This window comes from Saccopteryx leptura, chromosome 6, assembly GCF_036850995.1.
Source record: "Saccopteryx leptura isolate mSacLep1 chromosome 6, mSacLep1_pri_phased_curated, whole genome shotgun sequence".
Classification (NCBI taxonomy): Eukaryota; Metazoa; Chordata; class Mammalia; order Chiroptera; family Emballonuridae; genus Saccopteryx; species Saccopteryx leptura.
The window spans coordinates 70,192,411-70,215,042 of NC_089508.1; the positions used below are offsets into that span (position 1 = coordinate 70,192,411).

General features: G+C 36.6%; 1 protein-coding gene across 2 annotated transcripts in view; it reads right to left on the reverse strand.

Moving 5' to 3' along the window:
- Positions 1–1,365: 1,365 nt before the first annotated feature.
- Positions 1,366–22,632, reverse strand: part of DTWD1 (DTW domain containing 1) — a 42,533-nt gene continuing 21,266 nt past the window's right edge. For both annotated transcript variants that reach the window (XM_066341579.1, XM_066341580.1), the window contains exon 6: positions 1,366–1,666. In XM_066341579.1, coding sequence (XP_066197676.1) covers positions 1,419–1,666 — 248 coding nt within the window. In that variant the 3' untranslated portion in view covers positions 1,366–1,418. The remainder of the gene's footprint in view (positions 1,667–22,632) is intronic.

Below are 22,632 nucleotides of genomic sequence, written 5' to 3' on the forward strand. Positions count from 1 at the left end.
TGGGGGATTCAGAGGGGCTAACAGAAGCTATACCACACTGTAGGGCTCCGTTCACAAGGAGCTGGGTCAGGTGATTAGATGATGTCCTCAGGACTCAGTCTACCTCTCCACTTTGCTCTCCTTTGCTGGCTTCATTCCAAGGCAGGCTCTTGCCATCTGCAGCACAGAAGCCAGGAGCTCTAAGGTTATCACAGTTAGTCTACAATTCCAAATGAAATAAAGAGTATGTACAGATATACATAAAAAGAATGTGTATGTATATAAATATATTCACACACACACACACATATAGAGCACTCTTGTACACTTACTGTATGCCAGGTGCTGTTGAAAACCAATTTAGAGACATTAAATTATCCTATAAGGAAGTGACTGCATTACTCTATCTTTAGAGATGAAGAAACTGACAGATGACTGTTCAGTGGAAAAAAGTTGAGATTTAGATTCAGATAGTCTAGCTCTACAGCCTGTGCTTGTAACCACTGCACCACAGTACTTCTTGAAAAATAAGCTCTATCTCCTATAACATCTATACCACTTATCAACAGGATTTTGGGGCATGTGTTCAACACTGCATCAATCACTGGGCACTTTGCTTGCTAAACTGAGCTGTATGTCCACTTATGACAGGACCCCATGATGGCTAGCAATTTCTCCTTAAAAAAAGATGCCAGATATATGCACAAAGCAACAAATGTCCACAACAGACAGTGTAGACTTAGAGAAATAGCCCTAGAAATAGGAGCTACAATTCTGATTTGACTTATGTTTGTCATTAACTTCAAGCAAGTTACTTATCACTTCATTGTCAGCAAGGGGATTCTGATTCCATTTACCTCCAAACATGACAGTGAGTACAATTGGAAAGATATAGGAGGATCGCTAAACAGATGTCTAAATATATCTAATTACATAGATGTAAAAATGAGATACTCATGCTGAACTTGAGCAAATAACTTCTTAGCTAATTTCTGTCAACACTATCTCTGAAATTCCCTTAAAAATAACTTCCTTTTCAAAAATACAAAGTAAGTCTGACCAAGCAGTGGTGCAGTGGATAGAACATCAGCCTGGGATGCTAAGGACCCAGGTTCAAAACCCCATGGTCACCAGACCAAGGTTGCTGGCTTGAGCAGGGGCCACTGGCATGGCTGGAGCCCCCCAGTCAAGGCACATATGAGAATGTAATGAACAACTAAGGTGCCCATAAGTTGATGCTTCTCATCTCTCTCCCTTCCTGTCTGTCTCTATTTCTCTCTAAAAAATAAATTAAAAAAAAAGAGGTAAATAAATGAAGACTAAGTTTTTAAATTGACCTTGCAGATAATACACATGAATATTTTCTGAGAATAAAGAAAGCACAACTACAACTTTATTGATTTTAGCAAAATAAAATAACATACATTGCTTTTTAAAAACTAATGAGTAATTTTTCCTGTTTCGTTGTCTCCAGAGCATTTGGCATTTTTTATCAGCTGGTACATAAAAGAGTAGAAAAATAAAAGATTGTCATATTGTCCTTTGTATTTCTCTTTTAAGACATCAGTATGGTAGTCTACCAGGAAGTAGTAAATGGCTTCAATGGTGGAAAGGAAGGTGTCTGGCTTTCCTTTCTGATGGCGCCAAAAGCAAGTTCTTCTTGTTTTTAACTCAACTTGTAACAACCCTGCCAAAAACAAGAAAAGTGTAAATTTTTCTTAACCACAGGGTATGACACAAAAATGATATCTGTTCAGAATTTTTTTAAAAGCACAGATTAATTCCCTCAATCCCAATGTAAAATAAGATATTGTCTTAAATGTATTAAGATATATACATACAAAAGCAATATAAAATACAGAATGACATCCTATATATGACAGTTACCTGTAAGTCTTGGACCTTACAGTAACAGTAATAGGGGGAAGTATATAGTTAACATTTAAGAGATTAATTTCTTTCTATCTTCTACCTACCACTGTCTTTTATTTTTAATTTTGACCTGTGGCAGAACTAAATTTACCAAATTTCAGGAGGATTTCATTTCCTTAGAAAACTGACATTTAAAACATCATTCTAGGCCCTGGCTTGTTGGCTCAGTGGTAGAGCATCAGCCCACCATGTGGATGTCCTGGGTTCAATTCCCTGTCCGGGCACATAGGAGAAGTGATTATCTTCTTCTCCACCACTTCTTCTCTCCCTTGTCTCTATCTCTCTCCTCCTCTCACACAGCCATGGCTCAGTTGGAGCAAGTTGGACCTGGGCACTGAGGATGGCTCGTGGTGCTCACCTCAGCCGCTAAAATAGCTTGGTTGCCAAGCAACAGAGCAACAGCCCCAGATAAGCAGAGTATCATCCCACAGGGGGCTTGCTGAGTGGATCCTAGTTAAGGTGCATGTGGGAGTCTGTCTCTCTGCCTCCCTGCTTCTCACATGAGAAAAAACAAAAAAAAAACAAAATAAAAATAAAGAGGAGATGCTGGCTTCTAACCCATATTAGGAACCCCTTATCATCAAAGATTTCCTACTATCACACTTCACTTTAACCTAAAAGTGACCTCAGAAATGTAGCACACAATGAAAAGAAATAAATAATATTAAAAGAATTAAGAGATTAAGAGATACAGAGGATTAAATGTCTAATAGGAGTCCAGGGGGAGAGAACAAAGAGAATAAAAGAGAGTGTGTGTTTAAAGAGATAAGTATAAGTTTTTTAGAAACTATTTAAAAAATGCAACTCCACAGATACATGAAATGTATCTTAAGCAGAATAAATGGAGAAAGCAGTGCCTATGTACATCACACAGTAATGTAATTGCAAAAGAGCAAAGATAAAGAGAAGATTTTAAGTAACCAAGGAGCAGAGCACATACAAAAGAATAATAATCAGAATGACAGAGAACTTTCCATTAGTAACAACAGAATACAAAGGACACTGAAATAAAATCTTCAAAGTGTCAAGAGAAAATAACTGGCAACCTAAAACTGCAGACCCAGACAAACAAAATATCAAGGACAAGAGTGAAAAACAGTAATAGGCAAACAAAACTTAAACATATGCCAACAGATGAATCAATGAAAAGAATTTCTAAAGCATGCATTTCAGGGAAGATAATATGAGTTAAAAGAATGGTTAGCGCCTGACCAGGCAGTGGCGCAGTGGATAGAGCATCGGACTGAGATGCAGAGGAACCAGGTTCGAGACCCTGAGGTTGCCAGCTTGAGCGCGAGCCATTCTGCTTTGAGCAAAGCTCACCACCTTGGGCCCAACGTCGCTGGCTTGAGCAACGGGTTACTTGGTCTGCTGTAGCCCCACTGTCAAGGCACATATGAGAAAGCAATCAATGAACAACTACGGTGTTGCAATGAAAAACTGATAATTGATGCTTCTCATCTCTCTCCATTCCTGTCTGTCTGTCCCTATCTACTATCCCTCTCTCTGACTCTCTCTCTGTCTCTGTAAAAAAAAAAAAAAAAAAAAAAGAATGGTGAGCAATGAAAATTATAAACATGTATACATCTATGCAAATCCAAATAAATACTGCATGCATAACAACCAAAACAATAATATATAATTCCTGGGCTAAAAATAAAAGAACAAAAATAATAAAGAAAACAATAACACTATCAAGTAGGAGAAGGTTGAGCAGAGCTTAAGTATACTAAGTCCTTAGAGTATTCAAAAGGAGAGGTTAAAATGTTTGACTTTGAATTTTATTAAGTTAGATATGCAAACTACAATTCTCCAAAAGAATAAAAACAGAAATATTAAAATATGGAATAAAAAACTTGACCATTAAAAGAAAAACTAGGACCTAGAAATAACACAACTGAAAACTGGAGGCAGACAACACCAAGCCTAAACTTAACCAGCTCTACAAACAATACATTCAAACACAGACATAATGAGAAGACAGAGAAGTGCAATCTAAATGAAACCACAAGAGAAACCTCCAGGAAATGAACCAAGTGATATGGAAATAATCAAACTTCTGAATGCAGAGTTTAAAGTAATGATTGTAAGGATGCTTAGGGATTTAGAACAACAATGATGGTCACTATGAACACCTAAAAAAAGAGATAGCAAGTATAAAAAAAATTGAAATACTAAAAAAGAATCAGTCGGAGGTGACAAATACAATATCAGAAATGAAGACCACACTGGAAGGAATTAAAAATGGGATGGATGGAGCTGAGGACCGAATCAGCGAGTTGGTGTACAAGTTGAATGAAGGCATGGAAGCAGACAATAAAAAAGAAAAGAGACTCAAAAAGTTGGATGAAACTCTTAGAGAGCTCTGTGACATAATGAAGAGAAATAACATCTGCACCATAGGGGTTCATGAAGAAGAAGAGAAAGAACAAGGGATAGAGACTTGTTCAATCATATCATAGCTGAAAACTTCCCTAAATTAATGCAGGAAAAACTCTCACAAGTTCAAAAAGCACAGAGAACTTCATTAAAGAGAAACCAAAAATAATCTCCACCAAGACACATCATAATTAAAATACTAAAGCTAAGGGATAAACAGAAAATATTAAAAGCTGTTTGAGAAAAAAAGTCTATCACCTACAAAGGAGCCCCCATAAGGATGACATCCGACTTCTCAACAGAAAACCTTGAGGCCAGAAGAAAATGGCAAGAAATATTCAAAGTAATGCAGAACAAGAGACTAAAACCAAGACTACTTTAAAAGCAAGGCTATCATTTAAAATTGAAGGAGAAATAAAAAGCTTCCCAGACCAAAAAAAAAAAAAAAAACAAAAAAAAAAACAACTCAAGGAATTCATTACAATCAAACCAATGCCGCAGAAAATGTTAAGGGGCCTGTTGTAAACAGATCAAAGTTGAAAAAGAATATAGCAAAAGAGGAATACAGTTTTAAAGAAAAAAAATAGCAATAAACAACTATATATCAATAATAACTTTAAATGTAAATGGATTAAATGATCCAATCAAAAGACATAGGGTAGCTGCATAGATAAGAAAACAGGACCCATATATATGCTGTCTACAAGAGACACACCTTAAAACAAAGATGCACATAGACAGAAGGTAAAAAGATAAAAAAAAAATATTTCATGCAAATGGAAATGAAAAAAAAAGCTAGGGTAGCAATACTTATATCAGACAAAATAGACTTTAAAACAAAGGCTATAGTAAGAGATAAAAAAGGCCACTACATAATAATAAAGGGAGCAATCCAACAGAAAGATATAACCATTATAAATATCTACACACCTAATATAGGAGCATCTAAATATATAAAGCAGACTTTGATGGATATAAAGGGTGAAAACAACAGCAATACTATAATAGTAGGGGATTTCAATACCCCACTAACATCACTAGATAGATCCTCAAGAAAGAAAATTAACAAAGAAACAGCAGACTTAAAGGACACACTAGATCAACTGGATTTAATAGATATCTTCAGAACCTTTCACCCTAAAGCAGCAGAATATACATCCTTTGTAACATGTGGTCTATCTAGAGAATGTACCATACAAGTGCTCATGGTACATTCTCTAGGATAGACCACATGTTAGGACACAAAAGCAGTCTCAATAAATTTAAGAAGATTGAAATCATATCAAGCATTTTCTCTGATCACAATAGCATGAAACTAGAAATCAACCACAACAGAAAAACTCAAAAATTCTCAAACATATGGAAACTAAATAGCAGGAAGTTAAATAATAAATGGGTTAACATTGAGATCAAAGAAGAAATAAAAAAGTTCCTAAAAAATGAATGATAATGAGCATACAACAACTCAAAATTTATGGAACACAGCAAAAGTAGTACTGAGAGGAAAGTTCATGGCACTACAGGCATACTTTAAGAAGCTAGAAAAATCTCAAATAAACAACTTAAACCTGCACCTAAAAGAACTAGAAAAAGAACAGCAAGTAAAGCCTAGATGTAGTAGAAGGAAGGAAATAATAAAGATCAGAGTGGAAATAAATCACATAGAGGCTAAAGAAACAATACAGAGGATCAATGAAACCAAGAGCTGTTTTTTTGAAAAGGTAAACATGATCGATGAACCTTTAACAAACTCACCAAAAAAAAGAGAGGACTCAAATAAAATTAGAAATGAGAGTGAAGAAATAACTGACACAACAGAAATATAAAATATTATAAGAAAATACTATGAAAAACTGTATGCCAAAAAACTAGACAACCTAGATGAAATGGACAAATTCCTGGAAACATACGATATTCCAAAAATCAATCTGGAAGAATCATAAAACCTAAACAGACCAATTACAACATATGAGATCAAAACAGTTATCAAAAAACTCCCAACAAACAAAAGTCCTTGGCCTGATGGCTTCACAAATGAATTCTACAAAATATTCAAAGAAGAGCTAACTCCTATCCTTCTCAAGCTATTTCAAAAAATTCAAGAGGAAGGAAGACTTCCAAGCTCCTTTTATGAGGCAAGCATAATTCTGATTCCAAAACCAGGCAGGGACAACACAAAGAAAATTATAGGCCAATATCTCTGATGAATATAGATGCTAAAATCCTCAACAAAATATTAACAAACTAGATCCAGCAATATATGAAAAAAATCATACACCATGATCAAGTGGGATTTATTCTGGGGAGGCAAGGCTGGTACAATATCTGCAAATCAATCAATGTGATTCATCACATAAACAAAAGGAAGGGAAAAAACCATATGATTATTTCAATAGATGCAGAAAGAGCATTTCATAAAAATTCAGCACCTATTCATGATCAAAACTCTTAGCAAAGTGGGAATACAGGGAACGTACCTCAACATGATAAAGGCCATCTATGACAAACCCACAGCCAACATCATACTCAATGGGCAAAAATTAAAAGCAATCCCCTTAACATCAGGAACTAGGCAGGGGTGCCCCCTTTCACCACTCTTATTCAACATAATCCTGGAAGTTCTAGCCACAGCAATCAGACAAGAAGAAGAAATAAAAGGCATTCAAGTTGGAAAAGAAGAAGTGAAACTATCATTATTTGCAGATGATATGATATTGTATATAGAAAACTCTAAAGTCTAAGTCAAAAAACTACTGGATCTGATAAATGAATTCAGCAAGGTGGCAGGATATAAAATCAATACTCAGAAATCAGAGGCATTTTTACAAACCAACAATGAACAGTCAGAAAGAGAAATTAAGGAAACAATCCCCTTCACTATTGCAACCAAAAAAATAGAACACCTAGGAGTATATTTAACCAAGGAGATTAAAGACTTGTACTCAGAAAATTATAAAACATTGAATAAAGAAATCAAGGAAGATACAAACAAGTGGAAGCATATACCGTGTTCATGGTTAGGAAGAATAAACATTATTAAAATGTCTATATTACCCAAAGCAATTTATAAATTCAATGCAATACCAATTAAAATACCAATGACATACTTCAAAGATATAGAACACATATTCCAAAAATTTGTATGGAACCAAAAAAGAACACGAATAGCCTCAGCAATCTTGAAAAGGAAAAATAAAGCTGGAGGTATCACACTTCCTGATATCAAGTTATATATCAAGGCCACTGTATTCAAACAGCCTGGCACTGGTATAAGAACTGGCATATAGATCAAAGGAACAGAACAGAGAACCCAGAAGTAAACCCACACCTTTATGAACAACTGATATTTGACAAAGGAGATAAGAGCATACAGTGAAGTAAAGACAGCCTCTTTAATAAATGGTGTTGGGAAAATTGGACAGCTACCTGCAAAAAAATGAAACTAGACCACCAACTTACACCACTCACAAAAATAAACTCAAAATGGATAAAACACTTAAATGTAAGCCATGAAACCATAAGCATCTTAGAAGAAAACACAGACAGTAAGCTTTCCAACTTCTCTTGCAGCAATATATTTGCCGATTTATCTCCACGGGCAAGTGAAATAAAAGACAGGATAAACAAATGGGATTATATCAACTGAAAAGCTTTTGCACAGCTAAAGACAATAAGAACAGAATAAAAAGACAAACTACACAATGGGAGAACATATTTGACAATACATCTGAAAAAAAGGTTAATAACCAAAATTTATAAAGAACTTGTAAAACTCAACACCAGGAAGACAAACAATCCAATCAAAAAATGGGCACAAGAAATGAATAGACACTTCTCCAAAGAGGTCATAAAGATGGCCAACAGACATATGAAGAAATACTCAACATCACTAATCATTAGAGAAATGCAAATTAAAACCACAATGAGATATCACCTCACACCACTCAAATGTCACTCATCAAGAAAACAACACAGATAAGTGCTGGCAAATATGTAGAATAAAGGAAACCCTCCTGCACTGCTGGTGGGAATGCAGACTGGTGCAGCCACTGTGGAAAACAGTATGGAGATTTCTCAAAAAATTAAAAATCGAACCGCCATTTGACCCAGCCATCCCACTTTTAGGAATATACCCTAAGAACACCATAGCACTGTTTCAAAAGGAGAAATGCACCCCCATGTTTATGGCATTATTGTTCACAATAGCAAAGATCTGGAAACAGCCCAAGTGTCCGTCAGTGGACGAGTGGATTAAAAAGTTTTGGTACATATATACTATGGAATTCTACTCAGCCATAAGAAATGATGACATCGGATCATTTATAACAACATGGATGGACCTTGATAACATTATACTGAATGAAATAAGTAAATCAGAAAAAACTAAGAACTATTTGATTCCATACATAGAAGGGACATAAAAACGAGACTCAGAGACATGGACAAGAATGTAATGGTAACCTGGGATTGGGGGAGGGTTAGGGGGAGGGTGAGGAGGAAGGAGGGGGGGAGGGGCACAAAGAAAACGAGATAGAAGGTGACAGAAGACAACTTTACTTTGGGTGAGGGGTATGCAACATAATCAAATGTCAAAATAATCTGGAGAAGTTTTATCTGAACATATGTACCCTCATTTATCAATGTCACCCCATTAAAATTAATTTTAAAAAAACAAAGTAAAGAAAAAAAATAATAAAAGCAGGACAAATAGGAATAAAGTTAGAATGGTACAAATATGTTCAAATATATCAATATTGATAGCAAAAACACCACAACTGCCATTTAAAATACACGGATTATCAGACTAAACCACAACACAAATGACCTCTCATTGTGTTGACCAGTATTGAAACCACATATTGAAATGACCAGGGTTTCAATTCAATACTGCATTGGAGGCCTTAGTTAACAAACTAACACAAAAATAATAAATTAATTAGATGTATAAGAACTAAAAGGAAAGAAACAGAATTTATATTATTTCCACAAAAACATTTTTAGGCCCTGGCCGGTTGGCTTAGCGGTAGAGCGTTGGCCTGGCGTCGGGGGACCCGGGTTTGATTCCCGGCCAGGGCACATAGGAGAAGCGCCCAATTGCTTCTCCACCCCCCCCCCCCTTCCTATCTGTCTCTCTCTTCCCCTCCCGCAGCCAAGGCTCCATTGGAGCAAAGATGGCCCAGGCGCTGGGGATGGCTCCTTGGCCTCTGCCCCAGGCGCTAGAGTGGCTCTAGTCGCAGCAGAGCGACGCCCCGGAGGGGCAGAGCATCGCCCCCTGGTGGGCAGAGCATCGCCCCTGGTGGACATGCCGGGTGGATCCCGGTCGGGCGCATGCGGGAGTCTGTCTGACTGTCTCTCCCCGTTTCCAGCTTCAGAAAAATACAAAAAAAAAAAAAAAATTTAAATCTGTAAACAAATTATTAGAAATATAGTATCTTGGGGTAGAGAGGATTTAAACAAGACACAAAACGTGTTAAACTTGAATGATTGATAAGTTCTACATTAAGCATTTCTTTTCGTCAAAAGATACCATAAAAATTTTAAAGATGAGTCACAAACTACAGGGAAGTATTTCAAAACATTGTTACCTTTATTCTAGAATATATAAAGGATTCCTACAAATCAATAAGGATAAAAACCACTAGAAAAAACTGACACAAGTGTTTCATGGAACAAAATGTATGTATGGCCAACGAAGTAAACAAAATGATGCTGAATCCATTAGTAATTAGGGAAAAGCAAATAATGACCACAGTGAGATACCACTTTACATCTAGTAGACTAACAAGTATCAAACATTTGACAATACCAAGGTAGGAGGGATTAAGGATCAATGGGGATTCTTCTGCATTAACGACAAAAGTATAAATTTGTATATCCACACTTTGGAAAACAATTTTCATTATCTTGTAAAACTGAACGTTCTCATACACAACCTATCCATTCTACTTCTAGTTATGTTTCCTAGAGAAAGCTTTTACATGTACAAGAATGGTAATAGTAGTATGATTTGTAATAGCAAAAGTTAGAAATAACCCATGTTTCATCCACAGAAGTAGTTTATTCAGGCAACCAGATATTATATAGCAGTGAAAGTGAATAAACTATAGCTACAATCATTTAACAACATGGATAAAATGGAGAAACCAAATGGTGAGTTTAGAATGAGAGTCCGAAGAAAACAACATACAGATTAAAATAAAGCAATACTAAATAGCATAGAGCTTCTGAAACTGATTGTATATTATAAAACTTTAACCTACTGAAAACAAAAGAATAAGAAACATAATTCAGAAGAATAGTTAACTTTGTTATGACAAGAAGGGGAATGGCACAGGAGAGGAGAACACAAACTCAAGTTATTGATACAATTCTGATGTTTGGGTTCTTAATAATTTTATCATATGTGCTATGACTCAATGTTGGATATATTCTCTCTTATGTATCACAGTAAGTTTAAAAAGTAACATTTAAAAAAAAAAAAAAAACAAAACCCCACCATTGCCTATTTAGTGGCAGAATTGGCACTGAAAGTTAGGTCCCAGCTCTGTTCTTCCAGTTAGACTTAAAACACAAATCTAATCATGTTAATGTCAGGCTTTAAATTCTTCAATAATGCCATAGCACCCACAGCTAAAAGACCAAATTCCCAGACATGACTTTCAAGGGCATTTATACTTTCAATTTCTTTAGTCTGTTTTCCCATGATTCATACACACACACACACACACACACACACACACACACACGGGCATTCCACACCATATTCAACTACTCTCTTTGCCTCAAATGCATCCCCACACCACCACATCCATTGAGATTGCAACAGAGACAGTAAATCCTTCCAGGGACTCCAGGGAATAAAAAAGGGGGCTGGTTAATGCTATCACTGCACCTAAAACTTAGTGAATTTTCTTACCTGCTTACAAGCCTGCCTCCCATAACAGATTATGTGACACTGTTCACTGTCTTCTCAATATTCACTTGCTCCTTCTCATGAAAAAATCTCATTCGTGTTCAGTGTATCCAGCTAGAAACAATTTCCCAACTTTCTTTACAGCCAGGGAGGTCATGTGAACCAGTTCTGGCCAAAGAAAGGAAAAATGAAATCTCCTGGGTAGAACTTCCAGGAAGACTATTTTATTTTCCTTAAATAAAAAAACCAGACTTGGAGATGATGTCAGAGTAATGGCGGAGTAGGAAGCGATACCGATAAATCTCCCCCAAACCTCAACAAGATCTTCAACCAGAAACAGAAAAACCTATCCTTGGAGCCTCCAGATGTTTCGCAATACACCCAAAGGTATGATCGAGTGAAAAATTGGCTAAATATATAACCAAACCCCGAAGGAAATAGGGAGTAAGAAATGCTCCGCCTTCCTCACTAACCTAAACAGGGCGATATTCACTGGAAACTGAGAATATAGAAACTAAGGCGGGCAAAGGGGGTGAATAGATCCAGGCCACGGCACAAACGGCCGAACCAGGCTGTGGTACGGAGATCCAAGCCGAGGAAAAACTGTTCCTGTGACAACCCGGGCAATACAGCTAACACTTGCGCCAAACCCAGACAAAGAAAGACAAGCAGGGCAGCCATTTTACCTGATCCTCTGGTAGGCACATAGTGGGCGAGAGATTCCTTCCAAAGCCCCCGGAGGGTGCGCCCGTGTTACTCCACAGAGAGGCAGAGTCAGAGGCCTTTGTGTGGGCCGAAAGCCTCCGGGCTGCCACAGAACCCAGGGAGAGCCGCACACGGGGAGGAAGCGAGAGCTAATTCCAACACTGGAACTTTTCAGTGCAGGCGGGAGGTTTCACTCAGAGGGCGAGACTCCGGCCTCACATCCTGGTCTGCGCGCACGGAGAGTGGGAAGGAAACTCCTCCCAGCACCTCCGGAGTAGGAGCCCGTATTGTCCCACGGAGGGGCAGAGTCAGGGGCCTTTGTGTGGGCCGAGGGCGGAGTCACGGGCTGCCCAAGCGCCTTGAAAGAGCAGCACACGGGGACGAGCGAGAGCCAATTCCAACATTGGAACTTTTCAGTGCGGGCGGGGGGTTTCACTCAGAGGGCGAGACTTCCGGTCTAACATCCTGGTCTGCGCGCGCAGACCCGCCCGTGTTACCAGAGTGACAGAGCCAGAGGTCGTTGAGTACGCGAAAGCACCGACTGATTATGCTAGCAGCTCTGACTGACTGAGCCTTACCCAGAGCCCTGTGCTGAGTGGAAATAAGAGTGGAGAGTTGCCCGCTCTTTGAGCCTCTTACTATCCAGGCAGAGGCAGCAGCAACCCCATAGCTGGATTCTCAGGCTGCTGGTTGAGGAAGGAAAGACTAGGAGAGAGGCTCCTGGAACACGGACTCTCTCACTGTCGGAGCCTATAAACGCTAATGAGCCTCGACTGCCAACGAGACTGAAGCACAATACATGACATCGCCATAGAGACTTATCAACTGCAAACCTCTACCTGAGCGTGCCAAAGGGGCAGAACCCGGGGTACAGAGTCGCCAACCAGGAAGAGGGAGAGAAAAGAAACAGCAAGAAGATAACCTCTCAAAATCAGAATAATTCGCAGACTTTATAACCTATCCCATTTTATTATATTTGTTCGTTTGTTTCTCTTATCTTCATCCGTGATTTTTTTTTTCTTTTTTCTTTATTTTTTCCTCCTCCAATTTGGTCATTTAACTCCCTACCGGTCTTACTCTCTCCTCTCCTTGAACTACACTACCCATAAGTGTTACATCTCCCATTATCTTTTCTTTTCTCTTCCTTTCTCTCTATGAGGGTTGCACTCCAAAACCCTTAACTCTCTCTCTCTCTCCTCTTTTTTCTTTTTTCTTCTTTTATTGGTTCCCTCTTTTTTTTCTCTCTCTTCTTTTCTCCCTCTATATTAGTTTCTTCCTTTTTCCTTTACATCTCCTCTCATTCAAACCTCAATAACAAACAAATTATTTTATCTGGGACTCAAACTTATGTTTGTGGCATTTTGGGGGGTTTTTACTTCACCTTTTTAACTCACTAGCAGTGCTCGCATCCCTGGCTCTCCATTTTATCAAGCTCTTGTTCCACTAAATACAATAGTAATTTTTTAATTTGTCCCCCCATTTTCCTGTTTCCCTCTTACTACTCTCATCATAACTCTTAGTCAACCAACACCTAAACGCAAATCATTTTATTCTTGATCCAAATTATTTTATTATTTGCTTTTTGTGGGTCCATACCCCCACCCCTTTTATTTATTTATTTATTTTTCTTGCCCCTTTATTACTTTTCCCCATTTCAGGTCCTCCATTACAGGCATTGTTTGTTCTATTAAATACAATATAATTCACAGTTCAACACAAGATTTTCTCAAGAAAGAGGGGAGAGGAGAGGAGAGAAAAAAAGGAGGGGGGGAATAATTTCCTTATTTTAAATTTTTATTTTATTTTTCTTTATTTCATTATTAATTTTTTTTTAAAAAACAACTTTTTTCAATTTTTTATTTTTTTAACTTTTTATTTTTTATTAAATCTCATTAATACTATCAACAAAACCGCCCTCAGATGCCATTAAGGAAGAGAAAATCGAATATCATGGATACAAAAGAAAGAGAGGTAACACAGATAGAAGAGGAAAAATCTATGGAGAAAAAATTTAATATATTGGAAATCTTGGAGTTAAATGACAGAGAATTCAAGATAGAAATCCTAAAAATACTCAGAGATATACAAGAAAACACAGAAAGGCAATTTAGGGAGCTCAGAAAACAACTCAATGAACACAAAGAATATATGTCCAAGGAAATGAAACTATAAAAACAAATCAAACAGAGATGAAAAACTCAATTCACGAGCTGAAAAATGAGGTAACAAGCTAGGCTAATAGAACAGGCCAGATAGAAGAGAGGATTAGTGAAATAGAAGACAAGCAACTTGAGGCACAACAGAGAGAGGAAGAAAGAGACTCAAAAATTAAAAAAAATGAGATAGCCCTACAAGAATTATCTGATTCCATCAGAAAGAATAACATAAGAATAATAGGTATATCAGAGGGAGAAGAGAGAGAAAATGGAATGGAGAACATACTCAAACAAATAATAGATGAGAACTTCCCAAGCCTGTGGAAAGAACTAAAGCCTCAAATTCATGAAGCAAACAGAACTCCGAGTTTTCTTAACCCCAACAAACCTACTCCAAGGCACATCATAATGAAATTGGCACAAACCAATGGCAAAGAAAAAAATTCTCAAGGCAGCCAGGGAAAAGAAGAATACAACATATAAAGGAAGGCCCAAGAGATTATCATCAGATTTGTCAGCAGAAACTCTAAAGCTAGAAGAGAGTGGACCCCAATATTTAAAGTCCTGAAAGAGAGGAACTTTCAGCCATGAATACTATACCCATCAAAGCTATCCTTCAAATATGAAGGAGAAATAAAAACATTCACAGATACAGAAAAGATGAGGGAATTTATCATGAGAAAACCCCCACTCCAGGAATTATTAAAGGGGGTTCTCCAATCAGATACAAAGAACAAAAAAAAATAAAACCAGAAGTAAAAGCTCTAAGAAGAACACAATAAAACCAAATTTAAACTGTGACAACAACAAAAAGAAAGGGGGGAGAGGATGGAGATTAACAGTAGCAAAGGACGATGGAGTGCAAAAGTACTCACAAAATAGTGCGCTACAATGAACAGGGTAGGAACCCTTTTCATTACCTAAAGGTAACCACCATTGAAAAAACCACCACAGAAGCACATGAGATAAAAAAGATAGCAACAGTGGAAAGATGTATGGAATACAACCAAATAAAAACAAAAGATAAAAAAACGAAAGAGAAGGATCAAACAAGACACAAAACTAACAGAAAGCAAGATATAAAATGGCAATAGGGAACTCACAAGTGTCAATAATTACACTAAATGTAAACGGATTAAACTCACCAATAAAAAGGCACAGAGTAGCAGAATGGATTAAAAAAGAAAATCCAACTGTATGCTGCCTACAGGAAACTCATCTAAGTAACAAAGATAAAAACAAACTCAAAGTGAAAGGCTGGAAAACAATACTCCAAGCAAATAACATCCAAAAAAAAAAGCAGGCGTAGCAATACTCATATCTGATAATGCTGACTACAAGACAACAAAAGTACTCAGAGATAAAAATGGCCATTTCATAATGGCTAAGGGGACACTGAATCAAGAAGACATAACAATTCTTAATATATATGCACCAAACTAAGGAGCACCAAAATATATAAGACAGCTACTTATTGACCTTAAAACAAAAACTGACAAAAACACAATCATACTTGGAGACCTCAATACATCGCTGACGGCTCTAGATCGGTCATCCAAACAGAGAATCAACAAAGATATAGTGGCCTTAAACAAAACACTAGAGCACCTGGATATGATAGACATCTACAGGACATTTCATCCCAAAGTGACTAACTATACATTTTTCTCCAGTGTACATGGATCATTCTCAAGAATTGACCATATGTTGGGCCACAAAAACAACATCAGCAAATTCAGAAAAATCGAAGTTGTACCAAGCATATTTTCTGATCATAAAGCCTTAAAACTAGAATTCAACTGCAAAAAGGAGAAAAAAAATCCCACAAAAATGTGGAAACTAAACAACATACTTTTAAAAAATGAATGGGTCAAAGAAGAAATAAGTGCAGAGATCAAAAGATATATACAGACTAATGAAAATGACAATACGACATATCAGAATCTATGGGATGCAGCAAAAGCAGTGATAAGAGGGAAGTTCATATCACTTCAGGCATATATGAACAAACAAGAGACAGCCCAAGTGAACCACTTAACTTCACACCTTAAGGAACTAGAAAAAGAAGAACAAAAACAACCCAAAACTAGCCGAAGAAAGGAGATGATAAAAATCAGAGCAGAAATAAATGAAATAGAGAACAGTAAAAGTATAGAAAAAATTAATAGAACAAAGAGCTGGTTCTTTGAAAAGATCAATAAAATTGACAAACCCTTGGCAAGACTTACCAAGGAAAAAAGAGAAAGAATTCATATAAACAAAATCCAAAATGAAAGAGGAGAAATCACCACGGACACCGTAGATATACAAAGAATTATTGTAGAATACTATGAAAAACTTTATGCCACTAAATTCAACAATCTAGAAGAAATGGATAAATTCCTAGAACAATACAACCTTCCTAGACTGAGTCAAGAAGAAGCAGAAGGCCTAAACAGACCTATTAGTAGAGAAGAAATAGAAAAAAACATTAAAAACCTCCCCAAAAATAAAAGTCCAGGACCTGACGGCTATACCAGCGAATTTTATCAAACATTCAAAGAAGACTTGGTTCCTATTCTACTCAAAGTCTTCCAAAAAATTGAAGAAGAAGCAATACTTCCAAACACATTTTATGAGGCCAACATAACCCTCATACCAAAACCAGGCAAGGATGGCACAAAAAAAGAAAACTACAGACCAATATCTCTAATGAATACAGATGCTAAAATACTAAACAAAATACTAGCAAATCGAATACAACAACATATTAAAAAAATAATACATCATGATCAAGTGGGATTCATCCCAGAATCTCAAGGATGGTTCAACATACGTAAAACGGTTAACATAATACACCATATCAACAAAACAAAGAACAAAAACCACATGATCTTATCAATAGACGCAGAAAAAGGCTTTCGATAAAATACAGCACAATTTATGTTTAAGACTCTCAACAAAATGGGTATAGAAGGAAAATATCTCAACATGATAAAGGCCATATATGATAAACCATCAGCTAACATCATATTAAATGGCACAAAACTGAAGGCTTTCCCCCTTAAATCAGGAACAAGACAGGGTTGTCCACTCTCTCCACTCTTATTTAATGTGGTACTAGAGGTTCTAGCCAGAGCAATCAGACAAGACAAAGAAATAAAAGGCATCCATATCGGAAAAGAAGAAGTAAAGGTATCACTTTTTGCAGATGATATGATCCTATACATCAAAAACCCCAAAGAATCCACAAAAAGACTACTAGAAACAATAAGCCAATACAGTAAGGTCGCAGGATACAAAATTAACATACAGAAGTCAATAGCCTTTCTATATGCCAACAATGAAACAACTGAGAAGGAACTCAAAAGAATAATCCCCTTCACGATTGCAACAAAAAAAATAAAATACTTAGGAATAAACATAACAAAGAATGTAAAGAACTTATATAATGAAAACTATAAACCATTGTTAAGAGAAATTGAGAAAGATATAATGAGATGGAAGAATATTCCTTGTTCTTGGTTAGGAAGAATAAATATAATCAAGATGGCTATATTACCCAAAGCAATATACAAATTTAATGCAATTCCCATCAAAATTCCAATGACATTTTTTAAAGAAATAGAGCAAAAAATCATCAGATTTATATGGAACTATAAAAAGCCCCGAATAGCCAAAGCAATCCTAAAGAAAAAGAATGAAGCTGGGGGCATTACAATACCTGACTTCAAACTCTATTATAGGGCCACGACAATCAAAACAGCATGGTATTGGCAGAAAAATAGACACTCAGACCAATGGAACAGAATAGAAAGTCCAGAAATAAAACCACATATATATAGTCAAATAATTTTTGATAAAGGGGCCAAGAACATACAATGGAGAAAAGAAAGCCTCTTCAATAAATGGTGCTGGGAAAACTGGAAAGCCACATGCAAAAGAATGAAACTGGACTACAGTTTGTCCCCCTGTACTAAAATTAACTCAAAATGGATCAAAGATCTAAACATAAGACCTGAAACAATAAAGTACATAGAAGAAGACATAGGTACTAAACTCATGGACCTGGGTTTTAAAGAGCATTTTATGAATTTGACTCCAATGGCAAGAGAAGTGAAGGCAAAAATTAATGAATGGGACTACATCAGACTAAGAAGTTTTTGCTCAGCAAGAGAAACTGATAACAAAATAAACAGAAAGCCAACTAAATGGGAAATGATATTTTCAAACAACAGCTCAGATAAGGGCCTAATATCCAAAATATACAAAGAACTCATAAAACTCAACAACAAACAAACAAACAATCCAATAAAAAAATGGGAAGAGGACATGAACAGACACTTCTCCCAGGAGGAAGTACAAATGGCCAACAGATATATGAAAAGATGCTCATCTTCTTTAGTTATTAGAGAAATGCAAAGCAAAACTGCAATGAGATACCACCTCACACCTGTTAGATTAGCTATTATTAACAAGACAGGTAATAGCAAATGTTGGAGAGGCTGTGGAGAAAAAGGAACCCTCATACACTGTTGGTGGGAATGTAAAGTAGTACAACCATTATGGAAGAAAGTATGGTGGTTCCTCAAAAAACTGAAAATAGAACTACCTTATGACCCAGCAATCCTTCTACTGGGTATATACCCCAAAAACTCAGAAACATTGATACGTAAAGACACATGCAGCCCCATGTTCATTGCAGCATTGTTCACAGTGGCCAGGACATGGAAACAACCAAAAAGCCCGTCAATAGACGACTGGATAAAAAATATGTGGCACATATACACTATGGAATACTACTCAGCCATAAGAAATGATGACATCGGATCATTTACAGCAAAATGGTGGGATCTTGATAACATTATACGAAGTGAAATAAGTAAATCAGAAAAAACCAGGAACTGCATTATTCCATACGTAGGTGAGACATAAAAGTGAAACTAAGAGACATTGATAAGAGTGTGGTGGTTACAGGGGGAGGGGGGAAAGGGAGAGGGAAAGGGGGAGGGGGAGGGGCACAAAGAAAACTAGATAGAAGGTGACAGAGGACAATCTGACTTTGAGTGATGGGTATACAACATAATTGAAAGACAAGATAACCTGGACTTGTTGATCTTTGAATATATGTAACCTGATTTATTGATGTCGCCCCATTAAAAAAATAAAATTATAATTAAAAAAAAAACCAGACTTAGTGGGCATATACATATTGTCATTTTTCCCTTTGTCTTGCCTGAAATACATATGGGATGCCTCAGGGACTATCAGTCATCTTATAAGCATGAGGATGAAACTGATGAAGCAGGAAAAGAGAAGTCTGAGTCCTTAAGGGCCTTGTCAAGTTCCTGGACCAGCCCTGCACTACCCATCTTTGGACTTTTCAATGTGAAAAGTAAACCCACTAAAAAAAAAAAAAAAAAAAAAGAAAGAAAGAAAGAAAGAAAGAAAGTAAACCCACTACTGCTTGTTTCAAGATTCTTGCCAGGTTTCTGTTTCATGAAATTGAACACTATCCTAATAGCTACTGTGATCCATCACAGGGGAGAGAGGTTGTCTTATTCTCCTTATATCCCTCAAATCTAGGACAGTGCCTGTCCAGGAGCAGATGTTCAACAAATATTACTGAATGAATGGACAAATCACAAAAGCCATGTGCCTTTCAAGTATTCTGAAAAGTAACCAATTTATTCAAAATTATTCAATTTTGATTCAAAGATACACAAAAGTTAAAATAACCAAAATAAAACCCTTTTTATCTATTTGTATTAATGTAATTATAACCAAGAAGTAAAGACAGGCATTTGAAAATGTTCTATGTAAATAGTACATTTAAAATCTTAATATAGGTGGGGGAACCACTTTGTAAAGTATATGATTATCTAATCACTATGCATACACCTGAAATTAATATAAAATAAAATTGAATATAAACTATAGTTGAAAAATAAAATTGAAAGAAAAAATTTTAAATGTAATTTCTAAAACAAAAAACCTAAGTAACTATTGTAACAATGCTAATTTCTGTAATATATCTAATATGTTCTGAAATGTTAAATATAAAAATCAAGATTTGGCCTTGGCCAGTTGGCTCAGCAGTAGAGCATCGGCCCAGCATGTGGAAGTCCTGGGTTCGATTCCTGGCCAGTGTACACAGGAGAAGCGCCCATCTGCTGCACCCCTCCCCCTTTCCTTTCTATCTCTTCCCCTCTCGCAGCCAAGGCTCCACTGGAGCAATGTTGGCCCGGGCGCTGAGGATGGCTCCATGGCCTCCACCTCAGGTGATAAAATGGCTCCGGTTGCAATGAAGCAATGCCCCAGATGGGCAGAGCATCATCACCCCCTGGTGGGCATGCCAGGTGGACCAGGTCAGGCACATGCAGAAGTCTGTCTCTCTGGCTCCTTGCTTTCCACTTCAGAAAAATACAAAAAATAATAATAACAAATAATAAAAAGTAATAACCAAGATTTAGTGACTATCATCACCACTAATCTATCCTGTTTTAAATAGTTCCTTGGAAGTATATAGAATCTTTTAAGCCACACTGAAATATACAGATATGGGATTACATAGAAAATTAATATTTATTTTTAAAAGTTCAACATTATACATTTTAAAAGTTCTCTTGCTAGTATTTCTGGAAATCAATAACGTAAGATAAAATACACAAAAATTTTTAACAGTAAATCTTTGTAACAGGTAATTATAAAAGGCTCTTCCCTCAAAAATTATTAACTGAATTTCTTCAACTGAAAACCAAGAATGAACATCTTATTGCTGGGAGGGCTGAATGCGGTAGTATGTGATGAGCACTCACTGGCACACTAAATATAGTGTAGGAAATGCTTATAATGCAAACATATCTGTCACATAGAAGGGGCAGACTTGGCTAAATTTTAAAACAAATTAGGATATAATTGCAGTTTTCATAATTTGGACTCCCTCCCAAACAACAAACAAATAAACCGAACCCCACCTGCCCAATGGCACCCTCCCAAGGCTTCCTATGGTGAGTCTGCAAGAATGTTAAGGCACTCTGCACTTGTATGTTTACATTTTATAATTAGATTAGACATTCAACCTTTAAATGTTTTATTCTGACAGCATTAAAACATCTAGAGCTATTTCTCTGTAAAGTCTGGCAAAATGGTCTGTTTTTATAGTTAAGGGAATCGTTAACCTTGGTATTCATAAGTAAGATAACAGAAACATAATTTTTAATATATTACATCTGAGGGTTTAAATTGAGGAAACCAAGACTTAGTTATTTGGCTTAATACTATCAAGTGATAAATATTTTAAAACCTAAAGGCAATGATTTATGACAAATATGGGTTGTTTTCTTGTGGAAGTAGCTTGGCTTATCCAAAAACTGCTATTTCATGTATAGAGAGATAATAAAAACGCACAGAGCCCGAGTTTTCCTGGTAGTGAAATGAAGAGCCAGAAGTAGGACAGGCAGAGAAGACTGACTAGAAATCTGTTTATTTCATGATTTTGAAGGAATTAATAGATCCCTTTTAAAATTTTTATGTAGCATAGAAATGAAATATATTGCACTTTTTATGTGATCTGGCAAGGAAGAACAAACATTTTTTTGTACCAATCTGATTGTAAGCCATAAGCATAAATGAAGACATTCTGAAAACAGATTTTGAATTTTACCTCAATAATTCCTTATATAGTTTTTTCCAAGTGTTTTCACTTATGTTCTTTCACTGGATCCTTTCAGTTACCATATAAAGACAAATGGCTCAGAACAATCTTCAAACTACTACGGACTATTTGCTGCTGTAACCATCCAAGGTAATGTGGCAGGCAGTACTCCAAAGAGCAGGGTGTCAGGATTCTGTTTCACCATTCAACATCAGCAAGATTCTTTCAGGTCTTAGGCTTTGGAGTGTCTCCCTTTTGCGCACGTGCGCGTGCGCGCGCGCACACACGCGCACACACACACACACACACACACACACACACATATTTCTTTCTCTGTCTCTATTTCTCTGTGCCTGTCTTTCTCACACACATACACACCAGCACACAGAGTTGAATGGCAAAGCAATCTTACTAACATTTATGTTGATTTCACAGGTATGACCTATAGATATCAAGCTAATTAAATTTGCTATTGTCACTTATTTTAACTTGGTAGTAATTAACATATGTCAGACTCTAAAAAGTATCATAAACTTTCTTTTCTCAATGGTGTACACTTTTAACAATAGCCTGGGAGAAGATCTCCCAGGTTGAAGCTGTTTGGGCAACAGCCTAATACCAACCAGCAGCTCTCTTGTCTTACAGTCATACATGGCACACAAATAAAGCCCTCAAAATGCTGGAAATAAAACTAAAGCTTTCAGAAAAACTGAGAAAGTCTAAAAATTGCAAGGGAGCATGAGAGTTAATATGAGCTCCTCTTCTTCACATTACTAGTTCTACATATCACTAATACTTGGGCAAGTAAAGTAACTCTTTTAAACCATTATTATTAGGAACTATGCTTTTTACTCTAAAAGAAAAAGAGATATAATCATAAAACAAAAGAAAGAAAATCCCTGTAATGTTAAAGCTGAATTAGAACCATCCAT